We start from the raw sequence: 26,817 nt of genomic DNA, 5'->3' as shown, positions 1-26,817 counted from the left end.
AAGCATGTACATGTGTTTATTTTGAAGTCCCTCCCACATCAGCATGTGATGACAGGCTGGCTGAACCCATCTCACGACAAAGAGATGAGCGGGAACCTCAGAAGCCAACGGACACACGAGGAGTGACACACTGGTACACACAAATACAACAGCACCAGTGCGTGCAGACATACATGCACAAACACATACACTCACATGGAAATGCACATGCTCCCTCACACACATACATACTTTAACACATAGTGGCGTGATCCAAACGCAGTCTTTGGGGTATGCACGTATACAGTAAGTAGCAGTCTCAGAGTTAGACTTGAGTCTGTGCATGGATAGCATTGCTCATGCCTGTGCAGCTTATGATGAATTTTTATTCCACATAGTTGGCATGGTCTCTTCTCTCATAGCAGTTCTCAGCGCATCATCGTAACCCCCGGTGAAGGAGGGTCAGGTTATAGCTTCCAGTAAGGCCACAGCAGGGGTTGCTCACCCAGCATGATGGTGCCGCATAAGTCTGTCACCAGTGTCACCTTGACAACCATTGCTACAATGAGCCAAAGCCTTGGCTGGGGGGAGGGGGAGTGTGCGTGAAGCTAGAGGCTGGGGCGTTGGCGAGTAGTGTCATAGGAGCGTACTACCTCCGACTGGGAAACCACACCATGTTCCTCCTGAGAGAAGGCATACCCGTCTGCAGAAAGGAAAGTGAGAAGAAAAGCAAATGACATTGATGCTGAATAAGCGTGTCAGATATTCAGGTCAAAGTTCACGGTTACACAGTTTAGTAAACAAATGCACGTTACTTAAGTGTTCAACCCCTCTATATAATGCGCTTCAAGTTAAATGATCAATTTTAAAACAGTATTACAGCAGCATGCCGGGTCCACACTGTTCCGTGGATGGCTGCTGTCACAACAGTACACGTGGGCTGCAAAAGTGGAAAGAGCAAAGTCGCCCAGTACATACATGAGTGCAAACAAGGCACCGCGCATTACACTTTCCTACACCCTTTCCAATGGAATTGCAAGATCTCAAGGACGTGCCGAGTGGACTAAATTAGTAAATTATAATTTTTTTTCACTTTTATCTGTTACATATCCAAAAAAAAAACACCCAAATATTTGATAATGTAATGTCTACATTACAGAGTGCATAGAGTTGATGACGACAGTGTCATAGTGTGAAGTACCGTGCACAGCTTACACATTACATCCAGAAAGTATTCACAGCGTTGCACTTTTTCCACATTTTTGTTATGTTTTGAAAGTCCCAGTGAGCACAGTGGCCTCCATCATCCGTAAATGGAAGATGTTCAGATCCACCAGGACTTTTCCAAGAGCTGGCCGCCTGTCTAAACTGAGCAATTGGGGGAGCAGGGCCTTAGTCAGGGAGGTGACCAAGAACCCGATGGTCACTCAGAGTGACAGTGTTCCTCTGTGGAGAGAAGATAACCTTCCAGAAGGACAACCATCTCTGCAGCAATCCACCAATCTGTCCACAGCCAAGATATCAAAGGAGTGGTTTCAGGACAACTCTGTGAATGTCCTTGAGTGGCCCAGCCAGAGCCCCAGACCTGAATATGAGAGATCTGAAAATGGCTGTGCACAGACACTCTGCATCCAACCTGATGGAGCTTGAGAGGTGCTGCAAAGAGGAATGGGCAAAACTGCCCAAAGATTGGTGCACCAAGTTGTGGGCATCATATTCAAGAAGACCTGAGGCTGTAATTGCTGCCAAAGATGCATCAACAAAGTATTGAGCAAAGAATGTGAATACTTATGTACATGTGATTCCTTAGTTAGTTTTTTTTTTTTTTTTTTAATAAATTTGCACAAAAAAAATCATATTGTCATTATGGGGTAAAAGTACTTTATTAAAAACTAAATTTCAACACTAAGCCAATTTTTGTCCATTATGATACAGTATTATCAATTATGAAGAATTATCAAGAACAACTTCAATTTTGGCATTAGTAAGAATCTAATTTGTGGTTGTCTAATTCTGAGACTTCTGACACATAAGCACAGTAAAACAATAAACAAAACTCACGTGACACAGTCTGCTGCACTGAGTTTGAGCGTCCGACACTTGAAGGTGTTTTCCTAAAGACTCTTGTCAAGAGATGGGCTCGTTCGTTTAGACTGCAGAGAGGAAATTAAAAGGTTACTTCACTGTCTGACACAAAACCAGCAAGCTACGGAGGGAATCTTTGCTAATATTACACAAAACATACTACCTCAGGTAAACTACTTTTATTTATTTTATTTTTTTTTAAATCAGCGCAAATACAGTCACTGCAAAAATTTTGCTTTTCCTTGTTTTTAATTTGTTTTGTGACATCAAATTAAAATGATAAAAAAAAAACACAAAGCTCTTTAATATCAACCTAAAATCAATCATCTACTTGATCAATATTAAATACAATTAGAAAACATAATAATGGGCCAGACAATTACTCATTCCTTTAACAGAACACAGTGGAATTATTACCACTTTTGCAAACAGTTGGATTTAGTCAAGTTGGTGGACAGATACAAGAACATTTCCAAGTCACTGAATTTAAACCAGAGTTCATTTAATCAATAAAACCTAAAACCTAAAGAGTACAGCGTACAACAGAAGATATCAAATGATTCAAAATTATATCACCTCTCAATAACTGAATTATGCCCAGGTTTGATATAGAAGTCTTTTTATAATCAAACCCTTGGTATGTCTCAAGAAAACTGGCTGTAAAAGTGATGATTTACAGTAATTAATTATATTAAAGGATGTGATTTTTTTGCATCAAGTTCCTATAGTGACTACAGTTTCAATGCAGTATTTGTAAAATATTTGTTGCATTGTACAGTTGGGGAGGTGTAAAAGTGAAATATTATTTTCCAAAGTTGAAATCGTGCTCCTTGTGATGAGCAGGGTGTGTAAACGATTAATGGAGTCACAAATATTCCACGAATAACTCTGTACAAAACTGTGCATTTCAGCTCTGGAATTTGGGGTTCTGATAGATACAGGTGAGGAGCTGTGAACCCCCTATTTTAGGCCATATATGCATCTTTTAACATACAAAATAAGTAAGTATGTAAGTAAGTAAGTACAGACAGGCCTATCGAACTGCTCATGAAGCCTTGCTAATTGCTCGGTCCTGGCAGCCACTAGAGGCCACTGTTGCTTGTTACAAAGAGTTACTTTTGTTTGGAAATTAAAGAGCAATTTAAAAAAAAAAAGATTACTGTATGAAGCTATAATTTTTATATTTAACTGAGATCTAAAACATGAAGATGCCTGAGAAGTAGAGTACTTTTTATTGGCATTGTTCTTCGGTGCCTTTGTACTCTGTACTTTTATGTATGATCAATAGTAATTTGGTAGCTCTCATTGTGGAAAAAAGCATAAACAAAGAACTTCAGACTTCAGTATTGATGAAAGGAAATCACGATTGCGCTGCAAAATGTCAGAACTCAAAAACAATTTTTAAAAATATGACTTAAATAAAGCCAAGAGAATAAACATATGTGGCATTTACAACTGACACATTCTCAAATTAATAAGAACAAAAGACAAAAAATAGAATACCTTGCCTTTATTAAAGAATTATCTTTGTAAGAGTTCAGTTTTGCAGCGTAGTTAATATTTAATGGAAGATCAAAGGTAAATAAGAAAGCTCGTGTTCAGCCTGAAGGTTCAGGTTTAGTTACCCATGAAGCAAACATCCACCTTGCTCAGGTTTCATTAAGCAAGACACTGACGGATACAAGAAGCTGGCAAAAGTCCCCCACAGGGAGCAAGATGTTATCACCCTGATCAATGAGCTCAGAAAACCTCAAGAGGATTCAACACCCAGCAGTTGGTTTGAAAGTGGATTTGAGACTGTGTCTGACACTCAAATGAGTCCAACAGTAAGTCATAAACTAGCTGCAGGATAACAGGACATCCAAAGTAAATTCCTCCTCAACCCCCACCGGCACTCCTCGCCTCAACTTTGCTCATTTCCAAAAAGAAGACTGGATCCTCTGTTCTAAGACCACACGCCGTCATGGCTCCTCTCCTCCATGACCAAAAATAACTAAGCTCATTCCAAAATGCATAAGCGTGCATGTGCATAGGCGCACACACCTACGCAGGTCATATTCTCCAATATCATCAGCCTCGTTAGGGTCCGTCACGGCTCTAATAAGGCATCTTATATATGCGATGGGTGGAAATGTCAGGGCAGAACACAACTGATTGCCATTATACAGTTACCTTCTCGCTCGTTTTGTTTGGAGGCATATTTCTTGATTCGTGAAGAGACAAATGTTAGTAAGGAGGCTTCTCTGGAGTTTGCAAAGATGTTCTAATGTGATGATTAGAACAGTTACAAAACAGAACTGAGTGTGTCGCTAAGGTAAAAATTTAAAGGAACCACTTGCGACAAATGGGAAGCTTTGTTTTAGAAAAAAAAAAAGAAGAGAAGGCCATGAAAGGCAGCATGGTGGCTTAGTGGTTAGCACTGCCGCCTCACTGTGAGAAGGTTCCAGGTTTGCTTCCGACCTGGTCCTTTCTATGTGGTATTTGCATGTTTTCCTTGTGTTTGCATGGGTTCCCTCCTGGTGCGCCAGCTTCCTCCCACTTCCAAAGACATGCAGGCTCGGTGAATTGGTGACTGTTTGAGCCCTAATGATGCTCTCCTGCATTCTGGTCAAGTTTTTTTTAAATCATATTTCTATTAAAAGAACATATCTTTACACGGTATTCCAGACAAATATATGTCTCAAATCCAGAAAGCTGAGGTTATACTGCACATTCTGATATGCAACATGGGCATAAAAAAAGCTGCACCTTAAGAGGGGAATATCTAGAGGTATGGCAAAAATCAAGAATATACCTTAGTACTCCAGGGGTTAAAATTTGTCTTAGGTGTGAATATGTGCTTGTCTGTCTCTTTGTGTTGGCACTGCAACAACCAGACTGCCTATCCAGGGTGTACCCCACCTCTTGCCCAATGACTGCTATTATAGGCTCCAGCCCCCCTTTGACACTTAACAGGACTATAAAGGTTTAAAAATGGATGGATAAATGGAGAAGGTCTCAAAACTCCACTCAAAAGTCTGATGTATCAGTACAACTGCCATCCTCCCTTCCCCTAATGATGCTCCTTTATAGCTACATTTGATCTCATCCCTGAAGAAGCCGCCATGCACTACCTTTCCCCTGCTTTCCCATGACTACTCCATGACCTACGAAGAACTACAAACACAGATGTGTTTCCATTTTTCCGTTCTGCACCACTGTACACTTTCCCTCCTGCACGTCTCTTTTTCTTAAATGGAGAGGAACCAAGGATCCAGTACTGCTTCCTGGGCTTTAAATACAGGGTCAGCCCAGGTCACAGCCCCGTGCAGGGGTCAGGAGGAGTTGTGTGGTTACCCACCTTCTACTCCCAAACATAACAGGTTCAGACTTGTTCAGTTTTCTGCACTAAGAAGGCAGCGCGCCTTGGAGATTGACCAAGTTTTGACATTTTTCTTTAACACATCAGCACAGTATTACACAAATCTTTCAAATGCACACCTGTAAACTGTGAAAGTCCTACAATCCCATGTGTATACTCTGCATCTATAAGTGACAGGTTTTTTCCCTAATCCTAACACTGGTTTCTAACATTCTAACACTAGTGACATCACTCACAAGGCTAATCAGAGTTTACGACACAGCTGGGAGCTACAAAAACAGTGAACACACCAGGTCTGTACAGCAGTTCAAATTGATCCATGTACAAAGCCTTCCAAAGATAGAGCAAAGAAGATGTTTGTGCACATGAGAGAAATGGAAGGGAGAGAGAGAGATATTGAACCCAGTTAACAAAAAGTGAAGGTTACTCCAAAGCAGCTTGCAAAGAGGCACACACGTCATTTCAGGTCAGAGTTCAAACAACGGGAGAGAACAAATGCTGAAACTACCTCTGCGAGCGCACAAGAGGTCGGTGCTATGGAAGCTCAGCCTGTGCTTTGGACCTGTGGACAGCGCTACAGAAATGCTACTTTTACCAACACGCACACAAACATATTATTCATACACATCTATCTGACTATACATAACAGTAATAATCACACCAAAAATAATAATAATAATAATAATAACAATAATAACAATAATGATCACAATAATAATTATATTATTATTATTAACAGTAATAATAATAACAATCATAACAACAACAATAATAATAAAAATAATTGAAGTCGTGGAGTGAAGCATGTTTCATACATAAGGATTTTTTTGTACTTTACATTTTCATTAATTTCTCAGGAAATATTAAACAGAACTTTATGAAAAAAATAATCACTTTGGGGGGATGGGGTAGCAAAGTAAAAAAAAGAAATGTATATTGTTCTGACCTCAGTATTAAAGTTGCTTACCGATTAGATTTGTTATTTAGACCACTTGTTATTTGGAATATATTTTACATAGTTTATTTTTTATCGTCGTCATTGTGCCTTTATTTTGACACAGGAAGTGACACTACACAAGTAAGACTGAATGTAGAAAACACAGAGTAGAAGTACGATTTCCTCTTGCGTCGTGTCCATCCAGGTTTTCCAGTGTTCAGCCCATCAGAAGGCAATAACTGTAAGTTGTGTGTTGGCCTTGTATGGCAGTAATAACTTATGGGTGAATGTGTTAGCATACGCGCTAATGCGAACAACGCGTTTATGTTAATTATATGTACTAGCTATAGGGATATACAGGCTTAGAAGGGGTTAAAGGAGCAAGCCTACTCATTTTCCTGGCTCTCAAAAGAGTTTGGCTGGCTGTTTAATCTATGTTAACACTGCGGCAGCACAACACATAGAGAGAGCAGTACATATATCACAGAAGAGGAGACATTTAGCCTTCACAGGAGTCTGCAAGTGGCCTTCTAATTTCTAAAATGGAAATAAAAATTGGCATTTAAAATAGTGTAAACAATTTTAGAATTGTTCAGAACTGACCGAGACCACTCAGCGGAAATGGAGCTTAAGTTGCAACTGCCATAATCAATAGTACGGACACATGAACATGCACGTTTTCCAAATCAACATCAAAAAGGACAATGGGGAAGGAGTGCATCCTTTACAGATGAACAACTAGGGTTACAGACCAAGAATTCCAAAGGATGTTTCAACAGGAGAGATCCAAGTCACGATGATGAAGGTGCTCGTGTTTGTAGTGGTCACTTCATCAAATGCATGTTTTCTCTCACAAATGTCATACTTTCACATAATGAATTTCATTTGTATTAAATAACACATGCCATGGACATGTTGTTTGGCCCAACCAATTTTTGTAATTTTTCCATCGCTATTGGGCTGAATAAAGCTGTATTCAAGATCAAACGTGTAGATTTATCCCAGTTCAGGATGCAAACAGTTTGTCAGGTCATGGTTCCATTTATACAGTGGAATTTTGTGTGGCTCAGGAAGAGTTTTCAAGCCTTAACCACACCTCAGCTTGGTGGGATATTTTTCCTGAGCTTTCACGCTTGCTAATGGCATTACTATGTTGAAACAGCAACATAATTTTGTCTGTTACAAGAATTGTTGATGGCATTACAATTCAAATGCTAACAACAATGGTGCACTCAGCCATTTTGTGAATGGCCAGTGTCGTACACACGAGCAAGAATGACGTCACCTTTGGGCAGGAGCGTAGCACCAAATTCTAGGCCCTAGGTACTAGTCATATTGAAGACTCCCCCCCTCCCCCCACATACACACACACTGTTATGTTCTTTTTTATTAACGCAAACACCAAATTTGTAGTCAAAAAAGGTCTAAATCATGTATACTTTAGATCACACCTGGGAGTCAGAACCCTTTTTAAAGTTGGGGGATCTGAGGGACCAAATTGCACCATTTTCCAGAAAAATGGTGCAATTTGGTGCATTCTCATCTGTTCAAATGCACAGGAATGCACCAAATTGAACCATTTTCTAGAAAAATGGTGCAATTTGGTGCATTCCTGTCCCCCAGACCCCCCAACTCAATATAGCTAGCTTTCAAGCTCACCTCTCTTCAAAGAATTGGTGAGCAGCCCTCAGTTTTCTTTCCATGTCCTTTTTTTCTCTTCTTTTTTGAAATCCAGACTTTGATTTTTTTAGGAAAGACATATTTTATTTCAGCCTAAACACTAGGGCTGCAACTAAAGATTATTTTAGTAATCAATTCATCGGTCGATTATTTTTTCGATTAATCGTTTTGTTTTTTTACTTACATGTGAGTTTTGCCATTATTTCTTTAAGTGAGTTATTATTAAAAGGCCTTTATCACACAACATCGTTTGACCTTGTAACAAAGTTATGTTATATTCTCGTCAAAAACATACCTGGAGTAGTGTTTTGTTTTATTTTGCAGATACATACATCACCGACACACCACAAAGAGACTTTCTATCAGGTCTCACTCGATTATGAGCATTTTTAGATGTCTACAGCAACTGTCTCAACCACTGACAACATATTACAGCAAGAGTCCACAAAAGACCTTTTTAAAGACCTGACTAAAGTGTAATATGTGATCTTTAAAAACATATTTTCATGAAAAAAGATACAAATGTGCAGTTAACTACACATTTTATTTTTTCTTGTGTAAAAACACAGCTTAGATGTGGTTTGACTGAAACAAATTGTTATTAAACTTAAATAAAACAGGGGTGAAGTGGATGTTTAAGAGTCACTAGGTGTTCACAGGACACAGTTATTTATTTATTTATTTATGTTCATTGTTAGTTGGATTTATCTTTTCTGTTGTGTTTAGTCAGGTTCTTTTGTTTCTTTTTCTAAAATTGTATTGTAGCATTACTGGTTATTATTACTATTATTGTTGTGGTATTATTACTAATATATAAATAAAAAATAAATTTAAAAAATTACAATTTGTAATACATTTGACTCTTTTAGCACACAAATGTGCTGACAGCTGCAACAGGTTAATGCTAACTTTAACATTGAAAAAGGCATAGACATGCTAAGGTGTTAGCATTGGTCCTGTTTTTAAGTTATAAAATACATCTGTCAACTGTATCAGAAGACCATAACAGGTCAGATTAACATAAAAAGGTAAACACTACTCACAGACATATGATCTTTGGGTTTTAGTGGGGAAAAATTAAGATAAAGTGAAATTAAAAAACGAATGAATCAACAAAGCAGCAGATCGAAGCACTGCTTCGATCTGCGAATCACTGCTTCGATTGGTTCAAGGTTCAAAGCAAAGCTGCGCTGCAGAAACGGTTGATTTATATGGAAGAAACAAAACATTTGCAGTAAAACAAAGTTATTTAACAACTAATCGATAACTAAATTAGTTGACAACTATTTTAATAATCGATTAAATCGATTAGTTATTTCAGCTCTACTAGACACCACCTCTTTCTGTCAGATCCCGTTTGGGATGTGTGTGTGTGTGGGGGGCAGAGTGTCGCCTGTGCGCCTGGACTAAACCATTGTACAACTGTGCAGGGGTGGAAGGGCCCTCAGAGATCTTTCAATATTATTGTTAGAGCAGAATTATGTTTCGCAACATTTATACATTCATTCTAATTATATTCTTTTAAACATGAATTGTATGAACATTAATGACATGCAACACAAAAATGTACTTAATGCCAGTTTTTTTGTGGGGCCCCCCCATGCTCTGGGCCCTGGGTACATAGTACCCTTTACCTCCTCAAGTCCGACGCCCCTGCCTTTGGAAGCCCTAAATTCTCCTACATGTGAACTCCTTCCTACTCCTGCCAACATGTCCACTAATTCAATTTATACTCTGAGTGACACACCCACAAAGTTTGCTGAAGCAAGACAGACAGCTCAGCCATTACATTATGACTGATAATCCTCCCTGTGGTAACAGGCAGTTGCTACACAAACAAGTAATTTTAAAGAGACTTTAAAATGTGTTTTTTCCCCCTTCACCAAAATCAGCTCAGTGTTGTCATAGAATTAACCAATAATGAAAATAATCATCAGATGCAGCCTTGAAAGCAAATAGCGACGCAATTCCTTCATTGAGAACACTAAGTAAAATTGCATAAGAGTGCTGGTGTCGAGAGCACTGTGTATACCTGCGTCCGCTGGCATCCCTGAGTACAGCTGCCTCGGGATCGACGGCCCGCGCCTCCAACTCTTGCACCTCCTCCAGAAGACTCTTCCTCACAGAGCGGCGTGTGCTGCAGCACAGAAAGGAAAGTATGAGAGTTTTGGATTGCAGACACGTGTGATTCATAATATAAAGTATGTCTCGGTGTCGACACACTCTCAATATGGTTATGGAAAAGCTTTCAGTTAAGTTAAATAGTCTCTGTATAGCTTTCTCATATATTTATATTTAATATGTTCTACTTACGCAGTCCAAGCAAAGTCTTTGAGTAAACACGCAGTAGGCACCAGGACCAGGCCCAGCCAGAAGTGCAGGCACTGCATAACTCGACCAGCCTGCAGCGAAAACACACAGGCTCCATTTATTTCTCTCATATACTCATTCAAATTGAATAGTAAGATATTTTCTCTGTGAAACCACAACAGAAAAACACGTGGTAAAAAAAAAAGCATGTGATAAAGGCGAGAAGAAACGTCAGATTTTTAGCAGTTTTTACCATTCTGAAAGACAAGAGCCACTTGAGTAGCCTATTGCCAAGTTTTAGGCACCCTAAAACTTTAATAAGACTAACATTTTGCCTCTTACTATCTTACTACTACAAATCTTGCACTCCCCTGGTGTCCTCCAGTGTTGATTTTTCACAACATCTTTCAACACAAGTGGCAGTATTTGCTGTTATGTGTCTGTGCCTGTTATATGAGACACAGCTTCCCTTTCAAGATAGCGTTGCGGCATCTACAAAGTTTCGAGAGGCACATCTTTACATTAATTTACAGACCTGTGCAGCGGCACTCTCACTGAAAGTTGTACTTTTTTTTTACCTACATTGTGCTTTTGAGTCCACAGATGCAGACACAGACAAGACACAAAGAATATTTGCTTCTCAGAAGGAGATGCACAAGTGAAAAGAATCAAAGATTCATTAGGAAATATCCTCTGCAACAGCTGGAATCACAACCAAGCCACAGTCGGTCCAACTCACGTCCTCCGTGTCGGTCTACATTTCATAGAGGTGGAGAGACAGTACATCACAGTGTCCACGAATGTCATGCTGAATGATTTCCCCCTCTTACACAGAGTAAAGAAACAGACAACTTAAAATCAACATAAACTGCACATCCTGCTTCATTTCACAAGAACACAGTTGTACGTGTGTAATCATTTTCCACCCACGGCCCCCTACGGACGGAAGGAATTTTATATAGAGTGAGTGAGCGAAACAGGAGAGGTAAAAGGGTAGTTAGGAGGATTGATAGAGGACTGTAGGGGGGTTGAGCGTCTGTGACCATTCCCGAGTTGGGTTGAGCAGCTGCAGAGATATTTGACCGCATTCCTGATTTTTGACATAAATTGAATTAATGGACTGAGGGCAGTTGAGATGGTTCCTTTCCTTTCCTCACCTAAGTTGTTCTACCAACTCAGTGGGACACCCCACTTCAACCCCCCCACTTAACCCCATATTCTAAAACAGCCTCTTCATCAAGGGGTCTAAAATATACCCTCCACCGACAGCAGCTCACCCTTTTGACTCAACACCTCCACAACGAGCAGTAAATGACGGGGGTCTCGGGTGACACGCAGCAGGTGCGGGGAGCCTGGGAAGATGGGATGGCAGGGTATAAATCTCCCCTGGGGCTCGTGCCACGCTGACGCGGAACACCCAAGAGGTGAGCCACACGGTCGCCACAGAGTGGCAACTGAGAAAAGAGGAGCAAGTGGCAGAAGCTGCAGAAGAGAGATGTAAAGGCGAGGTCTATTTTAAACTGCCCGACCCCACAACCAACCCGACACCACCTCCCCCGGTCCTGAAATGAGTGACACGTGTTTACAGAGTGACGACTTGCCTGGCCCAACATGTCAGGGGCGATGGGGATGGTAGGCCAGATGGCAGAGTAGACAACGAAGAAGACCATCCAAAGCGCCATGCTTCCCCACACCGCTAGGTGAGAAAACTACACAGACAGAAAGAAAGAGGAGGAGGGGAGAGATAAAAAATGAGTGCAGTAGAAAGGAAGATGAAACAAAAGGAGATAGCATAAGGTCAAATAGTTGATGCATAGCTCATCCGAATATAGACAGCCTCTTCCTCCCTCCATGCCTTGTGGTCATTCCTCGCTCTGATCTGCTGTAAGAGGACACTGTGTGAATTCCAGTGAGACCCTGCTTCATTACTGTGCAGGGACAGCTGAACGGACAACAGTGTCAGCACCCCTCTGTCCATCCTGCCAACACCCCTCACCAACAAACTTAACCGCATCATGATGTAATCACAACCCAAATTGCTGATGTCTGGTTAGCTGCTTACACATCTTCTGGCATTGAATCAAAGTATCATCACATTGCTCTGATGTAAGCATGCAAACTTAAAGAAGGTGGAAGGTGTATCAGGTCTCACAAAAGTCAGAGTTTAAAATATTTTTTGTGCATTGACTAAATTGTGTGTGTAGCTTTGAGAGCCACAAACTGATACAGGCTCTAAGCTGGAGCTGGACTCTTAGAATGTTAGTTTAAAAAAAAATATATATTCTTAACTGTAACTAAATTCTGGTTGAAACCAGATGTGCATGTATCTCTCTCTCTCTCTCTCTATATATATATAAAAGCTCTACCAACGAGGTTATGCTCTCATGTGAGTCTGTTTTGGTTTGGGTAAGTCTAGTTTTAAAAACTAGATTTAAGACTATTCAGTTCTTTGCTGCCTACAATCAGTGATGGTTGGGAAATTTTAAATCTGAAATTTTTTGTTTTAATCTTTAATTTTGTCTTTCATGTAATTTCCCTTTTTATTGCTAATATTTAGAGCTGCAGCTAATGATTATTTTCATAATTGATGATCAATCAATTATTTTCTCGAACAGGCAATTAGCTGATAGTTATAAAAAATTGAAAAGGTTGATCAGATCCTGAGCCCAAAACAGTGTCGCAAATCGAATGGTCCCCATAAAAAAAATCGGTCCCCCCTGATGACGCAGTTCACGGATTATCACCTTGTTTCTGCTTAAAACTGCACTCCAGTCATCATCTATCTCAGCAACAGATATCTAAAGCTTTACTACAACAATCATTTCAACATAAATTCAGCATTATATCATCATAAAAGACGGCAGAAGCTATCAGAGCGCCACGGCTAAACGAGCTGCTAGCTGATGCATTCACTGCGCATCGGACATTTCAAAGCATCATGGATTTTTGCCTTGTTTCTGCTTAACACTAACTTTAGAATGATTTAAGAGATTTTACCTTTATCATCTGATGGTTAACATCCCATTAATCCCTTTGATTGCTTTGGGTGAAGAGACTCCGTCTCAGACGTGCTACTGTGGTCCGAAATAACGCATCCGCAGATGCAAAAGGCGGTTTTTAGGGGTGGACCGTTCGGTCTGCAACACCAGTAGCTTCAAATGTCTGATCACAGCACAAAGATACTCAATTTACAGAAAGACAGGAGTCAAGCAGATTGTAAACCAAAAAAATATTCACAATTAAGAAGCTGAAATAAAAGAATTTGGATATATTAAAAATCAAAAGAACTAATTATCTAAATAGTTAACTAATTGGTGCACCTGTACTAATGTTTAAACTACTGTGCTTTATGTATGATATTTTATTTGAATTTTTAAAAGCACTTTGTATTGTTAGAAAGTGCTATATAAATAAATATTGATATTATTTAGAAGTTTGGCAAAAGATTGTAAAAAAAAAAAGTATTATAGCAACTGTAACATTTAAAACTTTTGTCTTAACACTAGACATTCCATACAAACACAGAAACGTACACTGCACATGTGCACATACAACCCCTGGCAAAAATTATGGAATCACCGGCCTCGGAGGATGTTCATTCTGTTGTTTAATTTTGTAGAAAAAAAGCAGATCACAGATATGACACAAAACTAAAGTCATTTCAAATGGCAACTTTCTGGCTTTAAGAAACACTATAAGAAATCAAGAAAAAAAGATTGTGGCAGTCAGTAACGGTTACTTTTTTAGACCAAGCAGAGGAAAAAAATATGGACTCACTCAATTCTGAGGAATAAATTATGGAATCACCCTGTAAATTTTCATCCCCAAAACTAACACCTGCATTAAATCACATCTGCTGGTTGACATTGACCCTATGTCATGACATTGACCCTATGTGTCTTTTTACAAGGAATGTTTTCACAGTTTTTGCTCTATGGCAAGATGCATTATCATCTTGAAAAATTATTTCTTCATCCCCAAACATCAGAAAAGTGTCCAAAATATCAACGTAAACTTGTGCATTTATTGATGATGTAATGACAGCCATCTCCCCAGTGCCTTTACCTGACATGCAGCCCCATATCATCAATGACTGTGGAAATTTACATGTTTTCTTCAGGCAGTCATCTTTATAAATCTCATTGGAACGGCACCAAACAAAAGTTCCAGCATCATCACCTTGCCAAATGCAGATTCGAGATTCATCACTGAATATGACTTTCATCCAGTCATCCACAGTCCACGATTGCTTTTCCTTAGCCCATTATAACCTTGTTTTTTTCTGTTTAGGTGTTAATGATGGCTTTCGTTTAGCTTTTCTGTATGTAAATCCCATTTCCTTTAGGCGGTTTCTTACAGTTCGTTCACAGACATTGACTCCAGTTTCCTCCCATTCGTTCCTCATTTGTTTTGCTGTGCATTTTTGATTTTTGAGACATATTGCTTTAAGTTTTCTGTCTTGACGCTTTGATGTCTTCCTTGGTCTACCAGTATGTTTGCCTTTAACAACCTTCCCATGTTGTTTGTATTTGGTCCAGAGTTTAGACACAGCTGACTGTGAACAACCAACATCTTTTGCAACATTGCGTGATGATTTACCCTCTTTTAAGACTTTGATAATCCTCTCCTTTGTTTCAATTGACATCTCTCGCATTGGAGCCATGATTCATGTCAGTCCACTTGGTGCAACAGCTCTCCAAGGTGTGATCACTCCTTTTTAGATGCAGACTAACAAACAAATGTGATTTGATGCAGGTGTTAGTTTTGGGGATGAAAATTTACAGGGTGATTCCATAATTTATTCATCAGAATTGAGTGAGTCCATATTTTTTCCTCTGCTTGGTCTAAAAAAGTAACCGTTACTGACTGCCACAATCTTTTTTTCTTGATTTCTTATAGTGTTTCTTAAAGCCAGAAAGATGCCATTTGAAATTACTTTAGTTTTGTGTCATGTCTGTGATCTGCTTTTTTTCTACAAAATTAAACAACTGAATGAACATCCTCCGAGGCCGGTGATTCCATAATTTTTGCCAGGGGTTGTAGATACGGAATTAGAGCTACTTTATATGTATTTAATCATAACTCTAGAGAATATACAAATGCAAAATATGACAAGACTTCAAAGTGATGCTTTTTAATTTTCCTCTTATATTTAATGTCCTAAGTTAACATGGTTTAAATCAGCTTCACTCTTGCATGTCAATAACAGATGAACAGTGATTTCTAATTTATCATGAGCTGCTCTTTCCTTCATTTAGTTTTCTGAATAGTCTGGAAGTCCATCCCTTCCTAGCAAGGCTAATTTTTTTGTTCAACACCTCTTGCAGCTGTATAACAGTCCAGACTTTGACTGTTTCACCAGTGGAAGGTTTTGGTAAATGTTCCGAAGTCCAACACTTTGCCTCAACAGAGTGAACTATACATCAGAGTGCAGTGTGAGCTGTTTCATTCCTGGTCCAGGAGACCTCTGCTGAATGTCTCCACTCTCTCTCAAATATATGCTATATACTAATAAATGTAAACATACGGTGCATCCACAAACTATTCACAGCGCTTCACTTTTTCCATATTTCCTTATGTTACAGCCTTATTCCAAAATGGAGTAAATTCATTTTTCCCCTCAAAATTCTACTCACAACACAATATAATGACAACATGGAATTTTTTTTTTAATTTTTGCTAATTTTTCTCAAGATCCATCAGGTTGGAGAGGAAGCATCGTGCACAGCCATTTCTCCAGAGATGTTCAATCAGATTCAGGTCTGGGCTCTGGCTGGACCACTCAAGAACATTCACAGAGTTGTCCTGAAGTCACTCCTTTGATATCTTGGCTGTGTGCTTAGCGTTATTGTCCAGCTGAAAGATGAACCGTCATCCCAATCTGAAGTGAAGAGCGCTCTGGAGCAGGTTTTCATCCAGGATGTCTCTGTACATTGCTGCATTCATCTTTCCCTCAATCCTGACTAGTCTCCCAGTTCCTCCACTGAAAAACATCCCCACAGCATGATGCTGCCACCACCATGCTTCACTGTAGGGATGGTACCTGGTTTCCTCCAAACATCACACCTGGCTTTCATGCCAGAGAGTTCAATCTTTGTTTCTCATGGTCTAAGAGTCCTTTTGGCAAACTCCAAGTGGGCTGCCATGTGCCTTTTACTAAGGAATGGCTTCTGTCTGGCCACTCTACCATACAGGCCTAATTGGTGGATTGCTGCAGAGATGGTTGTCCTTCTGGAAGGTTCTCCTCACTCCACAGAGGAATACTGGAGCTCTGACAAGAGTGACCATCAGGTTCTTGGTCACCTCCCTGACTAAGGCCCTTCTTCCGCGATCACCCAGTTTAGATGTGCAGCCAGCTCTAGGAAGAGTCCTGGTGAATCAGAACTTCTTCTATTTACGGATGATGGAGACTACTTCAAAGCAGCAGAAATGTTTCACCCAGGAGTTTATATATTCAGCTCGGCCTGTGCGTTGGTTTGTTAAACTTATGAGCCAATATTCAGAAAAACTGGTGAAAAGGTTTGGTCCAACTTGGAACAGAGACAATTTATTGGACAAATATGTAATTCTGAAATGCACGGATGTAAAACAGACAGTATAATGAAAAGGTCTAACTTACCCAGGAAGCAATTGTAATATATTGTTGAATGGATCTGGATAAAGATTTATTTTTTTTAAACAATACAAGACAATTTTTCTATTGAATTTCATGAAATCCTGTGAAAAAACAGACACCATTACATTTTTGGGTGGATCCACAAAAACAGATGAAAGCATTGAATTTCTTTATGACAGTTTTGGATATTGTATTGATGCTATTATATGTACACACATACACAGACTACAGCACAGGTAGAGGTATGCACTCTAATAAGTATCTTTCTAGTTGTCGCTGATTTGTAATATTGCATTGGGGGCAAAATGGGAAAAAAGTGACCTGTAAGTAACAGGCGCTTACTGCAGCTTAACAAACCTCAAACCTTCACCACACGATCAAGGCTGACAACATATTTTCCCCAGCAAAGCCATTCCTGCCTTTAGACCGTGTTAAGTGAAGATATTACACAGACTGGATCATACTGGCTGCTTGGCCACACAGCATAACCCCGAGCTTCCTGCTTATTTGTCAATGATTGAGTAAAATCACTCTTATACAGGTCATGTAGTGCAATGTATTACTGTGCTAAAGTTCCTACCCTGGTCCAAGCCGTGGTCTCCATTCCAGCTTTCAGACATACTGTGACTACCACGTACTACAGAGAGAGAGAAGGGGGGTTCAGCAGTTACTGTGGAGATAATAAACAATACTGTACTGTAAAGTCAGCAACGTCTGTGAAAACACTCAGAGTCCTCACAGTCCCTGCAGTCCACAGACTTAACAACAAACAAAATGCTACTAATAACCACTCAAGACTGCAGGGAGTGAAATGATAGAACGTGAGATAGAGGAGTGAATAGAGAGAAGAGATGGATTAGTGTGAAGGGGAGACAGAATGGCGAGACAACACAAGATTGATTTGCTGTAACGGCTCTGAGGAAGCCATGTGCACACAAATTAGAAAATAGTTTTCCAACTAATCAATTACTCTGTCAACATGAAAAAAAAAAGAATACATGGAAACAATAACATTTTGTACCAGTTACACTTCCTGAACTATGAGAATTTTCACTTTAGCTGCTTTATTTTTTGATACAATTTCTTAAAACTGGTTCCCAACTCTTTCCTTCCAGACCCCACAATTTGCATCTAAGAAAAGCTGAGATTTCACAAACTGGACATCCACTGGGATTTTATGGTCTGCAGAGAATGATCTGGAAATGAAGAGTGGTCCGGATAAAAATGCTTATTGATGGCATAAGTCAGACACAAGATCAGCCAGACTGGTTCAAGCTGGTAGAAAAGCACCAGTAACTCCATCCATCCGTTTTCAATTCCCGCTTAATCCAATACAGAGTCATGGGGGGGGTGGAGCCTACCCAGTAGTCATAGGGCGTGAGGCGGGGTACATCCAGGATAGGACAACAGTCTGTCACAAGGCCAGATATAGACAAACTCCACACAGAAACGCCACAGGTGGGAATCGATCCCATGACCTTGCTGTGAGGCAACAGTGTTAACAACTAAACCACCGTGGTGCCTATCAGTAACTCATATAACCATTTGTTGCAGCCCAGATATGAAGAAAACATCTTTGAATGCACAATACAGTGACAGAAGCCCACACCAGGCACCACTCATATCAACGACGAACAGAAATCCAAGGTTACATTGGGCATGGGCTCAACAAATTTGGACAATGAAAGATAAAAATGTTGCCTGTTGGATAAAGAGTTGGGCTATGAATGTGTAGCCCTGGCTGTGATTTCCAGTCACACAAATGGTTTATCTCTTTAGACAAGACAGTTCATTTACATTGTCTCGGTCCACCCAGGTGTTATTGGCTTTGTCTGGAGAGGTATCCTGTGTTGGACTGGCCTGCTATCCTGAGGAGTCATAGACTCTCATCCAGTTCATGCTATGGATTCCAGCCAATGGGCCTCAGGATCTATAGAGGACTTATATACCTCGGTCTGAGGTGTCTTGATTTTCGCTGCAACATTCAAATGGTAGAATCTGGATAAACTTTTTTTAAAAACACAAACAGTCAAACATGTTGAATGGGAAAGTGTGTCCAAACTTTTGACTGGTACTGTATATTATTTTTTGGGCATTTTTCCGCCTTTACTTTAGAGACTGGAAGTACGGTGGCTGAGAAGTGCAAAAACACTTTTAGAAACGAAAAAAAAAAAAAAACAACACATTTACAAGAAGTCCTGAAACAAATTTACAAAGTCCCAAAACAAATTTACAAATGACTGATTCTGACAGAAGGGGACATGTAGGTAGAAACCATATGCAGCTTTAAATAGATAAAAACAGGTCGAGCAGACTAGGACCGTCATAACCAGGCCTAAACTGGTTTCAGATGTTTAAATTTTATAAAAAATTGTTCTGATGAGCCAAAAGTCAATTGAATGTATTTGGATTGTGGACTGTCTAGATTTTCAGCTCTCACGTTGGAGACTATGTCTTTATGTCTGCAAAACTGCAAAGTCTAATAATAATAATAAAAAAGTTCTCTAACATTTTATAGTCTAAACAATTAAAAACAAATCATTAAAAAAAAATGAAATAAAATGTTAACTGTGATCCTAAAAAAAAAAAACACATTAAAACACAGACATAAAGGGAAAATAAAAGCAGAATAAAAGTTTGCTTACTGTGTAGACCATATTTCCTACAAATAGGTAATCATTTCCCTGACCGTTACTGAAGGGAGAGTCTGTGGAGACACACAAACACTTATGACAAAGTGAAAACCACCAGAGGAAGTGGAATGTAGAAGTGTTACCCAAACAACTCACTTACCATGTTCTAAAAGTTTGAGTGGAAACCAAAACAGAATAATTGAATGAATCAGTGCATTGATACAGTGACCCCAAAACACCTGAAACACAGAGAAAAAGTGGAAAATGTGTCTGTGCAAACTCATGCCAAAGCCCACACGCACTTCCATACACATAACGACGTACAAAAACAGCCACAGACAACTCTCACTGTGTTGCTGCCATCAGAAGTGCCCTCCTGCAAACTCTCACAGGCACACTTTCATGCATTAACACACACTTGCACACAGGTTGGGTTGCTTGTGTAGCCTCTAAAAATGAAAGCCATCCTTATTCTGGCTATATGAATGCCATTACGGTTGCCATGGAAACATCCCTGGTCTCCAAGCCACTCTTGTTTACCCACAGACGTTACAAACAAACAGCGGCTATCACTCATCATTCCCGCAGACAACCTACCAGGTATGATAAGTCAATCGCTGAACAACAAAAATAAACGGAAGAAATGTTGAAGCATTAACTTTGTTATTGGAGATGATGTTTGGTCTCTGCTTGGTGCAGGATTTAGTCAAAAAATAGTAAAATGGTATTAATGAAACTTAAACATCGAAAACATTTGTTATAAAATGGGAACAAACCAATTATGTTTCTGGGATGAAACATATTCAAATCCAGGTGACAATTATTACAATCATCAACCTGTGGAAACATAAACTGTAAACAAAGTGTACAACATCATAACAACAGATGTGCTAGTGCACTGTGCATACTGATTGCGGTCATTCATTCACTAGACTTTTGTACACTTTCAACACTAGATGGGGAAATCAAGTTATTGTGGTAATGACGCCATATTTACCACAGCATGGGATGTCTTCCTTTTGATATGATGCTTCAAAACACAGGTTTAGCAAAGGCTCTGAAATGCTCTGGAACAGTGTTTGAAGACAGCCACCACTAATTTGCAGTGGCGATGAAAAGTTTTGGTCCCATCCACACGACAAAATACAACCCCTGGCAAAAATTATGGAATCACCGGCCTCGGAGGATGTTCATTCAGTTGTTTAATTTTGTAGAAAAAAAGCAGATCACAGACATGACACAAAACTAAAGTCATTTCAAATGGCAACTTTCTGGCAAGAAACACTATAAGAAATCAGGAAAAAAAAATTGTGGCAGTCAGTAACAGTTACTTTTTTAGACCAAGCAGATGGAAAAAATATGGAATCACATTCTGAGGAAAAAATTATAGAATCATGAAAAACAAAATACATCACTAGGATTTTATTGCACCACCTCTGGCTTTTATAACAGCTTGCAGTTTCTGAGGCATGGACTTAATGAGTGACAAACAGTACTCTTCATCAATCTGGCTCCAACTTTCTCTGATTGCTGTTGCCAGATCAGCTTTGCAGGTTGGAGCCTTGTCATGGACCATTTTCTTCAACTTCCACCAAAGATTTTCAATTGGATTAAGATCCGGACTATTTGCAGGCCATGACATTGACCCTATGTGTCTTTTTGCAAGGAATGTTTTCACAGTTTTTGCTCTATGGCAAGATGCATTATCATCTTGAAAAATGATTTCATCATCCCCAAACATCTTTTCAATTGATGGGATAAGAAAAGTGTCCAAAATATCAACGTAAACTTGTACATTTATTGATGATGTAATGATAGCCATCTCCCCAGTGCCTTTACCTGACATGCAGCCCCATATCATCAATGACTGTGGAAATTTACATGTTCTCTTCAGGCAGTCATCTTTATAAATCTCATTGGAAAGGCACCAAACAAAAGTTCCAGCATCATCACTTGCCCAATGCAGATTCGAGATTCATCACTGAATATGACTTTCATCCAGTCATCCACAGTCCACGATTGCTTTTCCTTAGCCCATTGTAACCTTGTTTTTTTCTGTTTAGGTGTTAATGATGCCTTTCCTTTAGCTTTTCTGTATGTAAATCCCATTTCCTTTAGGCGGTTTCTTACAGTTCGGTCACAGACGTTGACTCCAGTTTCCTCCCCTTCGTTCCTCATTTGTTTTGTTGTGCATTTTCGATTTTTGAGACATATTGCTTTAAGTTTTCTGTCTTGACACTTTGATGTCTTCCTTGGTCTACCAGTATGTTTGCCTTTAACAACCTTCCCATGTTGTTTGTATTTGGTCCAGAGTTTAGACACAGCTGACTGTGAACAACCAACATCTTTTGCAACATTGCGTGATGATTTACTCTCTTTTAAGAGTTTGATAATCCTTCTCCTTTGTTTAAATTGACATCTCTCGTCATGATTCATTGTCTCAGCCATGATTCATGTCAGTCCACTTGGTGCAGCAGCTCTCCAAGGTGTGATCACTCCTTTTTAGATGCAGACTAACAAGCAGATCTGATTTGATGCAGGTGTTAGTTTTGGGGATGAAAATTTACAGGGTGATTCCATAATTTATTCCTCAAAATTGAGTGAGTCCATATTTTTTTCCCTCTGTTTGGTCTAAAAAAGTAACCGTTACTGACTGCCACAATTTTTTTTCTTAATTTCTTATAGTGTTTCTTAAAGCCAGAAAGTTGCCATTTGAAATGACTTTAGTTTTGTGTCATGTCTGTGATCTGCTTTTTTCTACAAAATTAAACAACTGAATGAACATCCTCCGAGGCCAGTGATTCCATAATTATTGCTAGGGGTTGTACATTCAACCACTGCTGCTTGGAATTTTCGATAATCCATCCAACATTTATGAATCAGGTTATAAAGCAGGTTTTTGCCAGGTACAATAATATGAATTATAGCCCCCAGAAGCTCCTGGCATTTGAGCATTTTTTGAGTGATTTTGAGGGCAATCCTGAGTGTTAGTTTTTGTGATTTTCACTGGTTTGAAGGAACTCATTTCTAGAGTAATGGAGAAGCAACCTGAGCTTCTTCTGGTTTTTCCCACATAAAACAAACACAATAACAACGTCTATAAACCCAGAGAATATATTCATGAGAGCTTTAGGCACAATATAGATAATATATAAGATAAGATATAAGAGTTTAATGCTGTTGTCCGTGTGGAGCCTGATCAGAGCGTCTCAAATGCATTTCTCCTGTCATGAACTTTTACGGTACCCAGAATGCACTGCGCACACTATGTGCACACTACAACCTTTAAAATTTGTGCAATACTTTAAAACTAAAACATATAGCTGATATTTTCACTTTAGAAAACTTCAGACGTGACGTTAATTTAAATAACTTGTCCAAAATTAGTTTGATTAAAATTTTAACCATAAGTTAAAACTGTATGCCTCTGGATGACTTGGGTGATATTGCCAGCTAGTTAGGAGGGTGCCAAGAGAAATTCTTCTTCTTCTTCTTCTTCTTCTTCTTCTTCTTCTTCTTCTTCTTCTTCTTCTTCTTCTTCTTCTTTTGGCTCTCATTTTGGTTCTCTTCTGTGACCAGTTATCATCTGATTGCTGAGCGGTTTCTCCTGAAACCAGCTCTCCTCTGTCTGTAGAGGATAGCACTGTACGTCTACTACAAAACATTTAACAGGTAGCCTCTCAAATCTTTGATATCAGACTTTAAAAATGTTTATTAACTGTTAAAGCTTTATTCACTAAGCTTGCAATAATATGTTAGCGGTCTAAAATTTATCGTAAGATAATTTATCGGAAGATAATTGATTCGATGATGGGGGCTTTCAAAGTTATCTGAAAAGCTAATCTGATAATGAAAACATTAGCTTCGATAATTAGTGGTTAGCGGAGCTGTGCCCACCACTGCTTTTGACTGAGCATTAGCACACAGTTCCCCTTTGGCCTGGGATTGGATACAAATCTAAAGCTGCTAAAAGGTATTAAAAAAAAAAAAAAAGAACAATGGTAACAAAATATGTCACAAAGCAAGCACGCAAAACAGACATTTGGACTGGATTTATAATCTTAATTTTCAATTTAATGCTAACAACAACAAATCATTTCCCTTTTGCAATACTTTACAAGTTGAAAATATTCAACTGTGATTCATTACACTGTGTTAAGTGAACATCTTCAGTGAAACAGTACTGCTGACCTAATACAATGAATCATTGGGTCAAAGGTCAAAAACAAAATTTCCAGTCTCTTCCCCAACTGCCTTGGGATCCCTAACCCTTCATTTTCTAACCCTTCCCCAGGAAGGGTTAGAGGTCTTGGCTGAAGATAGGGAAGTGTGGGATGAGCTACTTTCTCAACGGCATCCAGGCTCGGACTGGTAATCTGTGATTTTGGGCATTTGCCCGGTGGGCTGCTGCACGTTTAGACGTGTGTGGGCCAGCCCTCCCATATTTATAGAGATTATGGAAATACAGTGTTCTCGAACCGCGCGCTGCTGTCAACATGAGGAAAGTCCATGATCGGTGAAGCTACAGCATTTAATCAGCGCAGCTGCAGAACCATTTCCTGAATTTGTGTCAAAATAAAAGTTCTGTAGTGTTTCATACATGGCGCAGTATTATTCTAGGTTTCAGTTTTGTTTCCGTTTCATCACACAACGGTGACTTACATCAAGCACAATGACTGACATGACCAACAGCCAATGACAATTGGAGAAGCATACAGGGTGGCCAATCAGATTGCAGGAAGAGCAGGCGGCCGCTCCCGCCCCTGTGAATGGACTGACTCCTCGGTGCCTGGACTTCTCTCCGCTCTTCTACTGACTCAGGGGCGGATCTACTGGGGTGGCATGGGGTGGCAACTGCCACCCTAAAAATAGTTCTTGTCACCCCAGTTGCTACCCCAATGAGAAGTGGGTGACATTTTTTTCAAAAAAGGGACCTCGCGAATGACTTTAACCAGCGAAAACTGTGCTCTCTGAGCGCCTTTGAACGCAGCACAAGCTGCGCTTTGCGCTCCCCCCCCCACCTGTTGTGACGCCGAACTTTCCCTAAAACACACGACGACACGCCAGCACACACGGCTGCCAGGAAAACTTTGCGGAGAAAGAAATATAAAATTGATACATTCACCAAGTACTGTATAAATTTATAAACAATGAGGAATAAGTTTTCAGTGGTATTTTTATTAGGGCGGAAGCTCTTGTTTCCCTCGTCGTTTCAGGTGAACTGAAAACAAGGACGGACGTCAACACTGGTCACATCAGCTGGCAAAACTTTCTTTGTAGCTAAACTTCAGCTTTACTCGTGTCTCTCATAGATATTAGGGATGTTTCGTCCAACCTTAAAGTCGTGTTATGTTAACAAAAGTCGGTGCACGCGTGCGGCAATGTACGCTTTTTAGGTTTCACTTTCATTTCATAACGCGAAAGTGGAGCACTTTTGTATTGCTGAGGGGAGAAAACACTTTGTTGTGGATTTAGAGGAACCCTGGAAACAAGAGAAGAGGGTGTGAGGAGAGGACAGAAGGACGGACAGAAGCCAGAGGACAGAGGGATGGACAGAGGACAGAAGGATGGACAGAGGACAGAGTACAGAAGGATGAGCAGAGGACAAGCGCTGATACACACACCCTTGAGGTGTGTTTCTGTGAGTCTTCAGCTCAGGTAAGACTCATACAGCTTCTCTGCTGTCATTTGATTAAATACGAGGGCTGTCAATAAAGTATAGGTCCTTTTTATTTTTTTCAAAAACTATATGGATTTCATTCATATGTTTTTACGTCAGACATGCTTGAACCCTCATGCGCATGCGTGAGTTTTTCCACGCTTGTCGGTGACGTCATTCGCCTGTGAGCACTCCTTGTGGGAGGAGTCGTCCAGCCCCTCGTCGGAATTCCTTTGTCTGAGAAGTTGCTGAGAGACTGGCGCTTTGTTTGATCAAAATTTTTTCTAAACCTGTGAGACACATCGAAGTGGACACGGTTCGAAAAATAAAGCTGGTTTTCGGTGAAAATTTTAACGGCTGATGAGAGATTTTGAGGTGATACTGTGGCTTTAAGGACTTCCCACGGTGCGAGACGTCGCGCAGCGCTCTCAGGCGCCGTCGTCAGCCTGTTTCAAGCTGAAAACCTCCACATTTCAGGTTCTATTGATCCAGGACGTCGTGAGAGAACAGAGAAGTTTCAGAAGAAGTCGGTTTCAGCATTTTATCTGGATATTCCACTGTTAAAGGAGATTTTTTTAATGAAAGATGTGCGGGCGGATTGCAGCGTCGGCTCGCAGCCGCCACGACGCTCCGCCACAGGAAAAACACCTCTGTTGGAAGCCTTAAGGACAAGTTGGAACATGTCCAGCTGTTAAACAATTTCTCATATACTCACTCCACTGAAAGCCATCAAAAGCCGCCTGGATTTTACAAATGGTTATCAACACGGAGGTGTTTTTCCTGTGCTGCCGCACTGCGTCGGCTGCGTCCCGACACGCGGACCCGTCCGCACGTCTTTCATTAAAAAAATCTCCTTTAACAGTGGAATATCCAGATAAAATGCTGAAACCGACTTCTTCTGAAACTTCTCTGTTCTCTCACGACGTCCTGGATCAATAGAGCCTGAAATGTGGAGGTTTTCAGCTTGAAACAGGCTGACGACGGCGCCTGAGAGCGTTGCGCGACGTCTCGCAGCGTGGGAAGTCCTTAAAGCGACAGTATCACCTCAAAATCTCTCATCAGCCGTTAAAATTTTCACTGAAAACCAGCTTAATTTTTCGAACCGTGTCCACTTCGATGTGTCTCACAGGTTTAGAAAAAAATTTGATCAAACAAAGCACCAGTCTCTCAGCAACTTCTCAGACAAAGGAATTCCGACGAGGGGCTGGACGACTCCTCCCAAAAGGAGTGCTCACAGGCGAATGACGTCACCGACAGGCGTGGAAAAACTCACGCATGCGCATGAGGGTTCAAGCGTGTCTGACGTAAAAACATATGAATGAAATCCATATAGTTTTTGAAAAAAATAAAAAGGACCTATACTTTATTGACAGACCTCGTATGTTGTTTTCTACTATAGTGGTGCAGCTTAGCTAAAGGGCAATTCTATGGTAACGAATTACAACAGCAGCAAAATCTGGACATACTGCATCTAACGACTACAGATTAGGTCAGACTGTAATTCCGTTACCATAGAATTGCCCTAAAATTTCCATAACAATCATTCAGTTTGTGATA

General features: G+C 40.0%; 1 protein-coding gene across 7 annotated transcripts in view; it reads right to left on the bottom strand.

The window, feature by feature from the left end:
* Positions 1-19: 19 nt before the first annotated feature.
* The window catches only part of atp8a2 (ATPase phospholipid transporting 8A2), a 253,872-nt gene continuing 227,074 nt past the window's right edge, over positions 20-26,817 (bottom strand). For 4 of the 7 annotated variants that reach the window (XM_034169266.1, XM_034169272.1, XM_034169278.1 and 1 more), the window contains 8 exons: positions 19,762-19,840; positions 19,614-19,675; positions 17,549-17,605; positions 11,954-12,061; positions 10,356-10,444; positions 10,075-10,179; positions 2,041-2,132; positions 265-682 (listed from right to left, as the gene is read on the bottom strand). In XM_034169266.1, the coding sequence (XP_034025157.1) occupies positions 588-682; positions 2,041-2,132; positions 10,075-10,179; positions 10,356-10,444; positions 11,954-12,061; positions 17,549-17,605; positions 19,614-19,675; positions 19,762-19,840 (687 nt within the window). In that variant the 3' untranslated portion in view covers positions 265-587. Of the gene's footprint in view, positions 683-2,040; positions 2,133-5,933; positions 5,991-10,074; positions 10,180-10,355; positions 10,445-11,953; positions 12,062-17,548; positions 17,606-19,613; positions 19,676-19,761; positions 19,841-26,817 lie in introns of those variants that run through there. The other 3 variants (XM_034169258.1, XM_034169287.1, XM_034169296.1) reach the window with 3 other exon arrangements.

Source organism: Thalassophryne amazonica, chromosome 1 (genome assembly GCF_902500255.1).
Source record: "Thalassophryne amazonica chromosome 1, fThaAma1.1, whole genome shotgun sequence".
NCBI lineage: Eukaryota > Metazoa > Chordata > Actinopteri > Batrachoidiformes > Batrachoididae > Thalassophryne > Thalassophryne amazonica.
The sequence above is the reverse complement of the archived record's forward strand: the minus strand, read 5'-3'. Positions and strand labels throughout refer to the sequence as shown.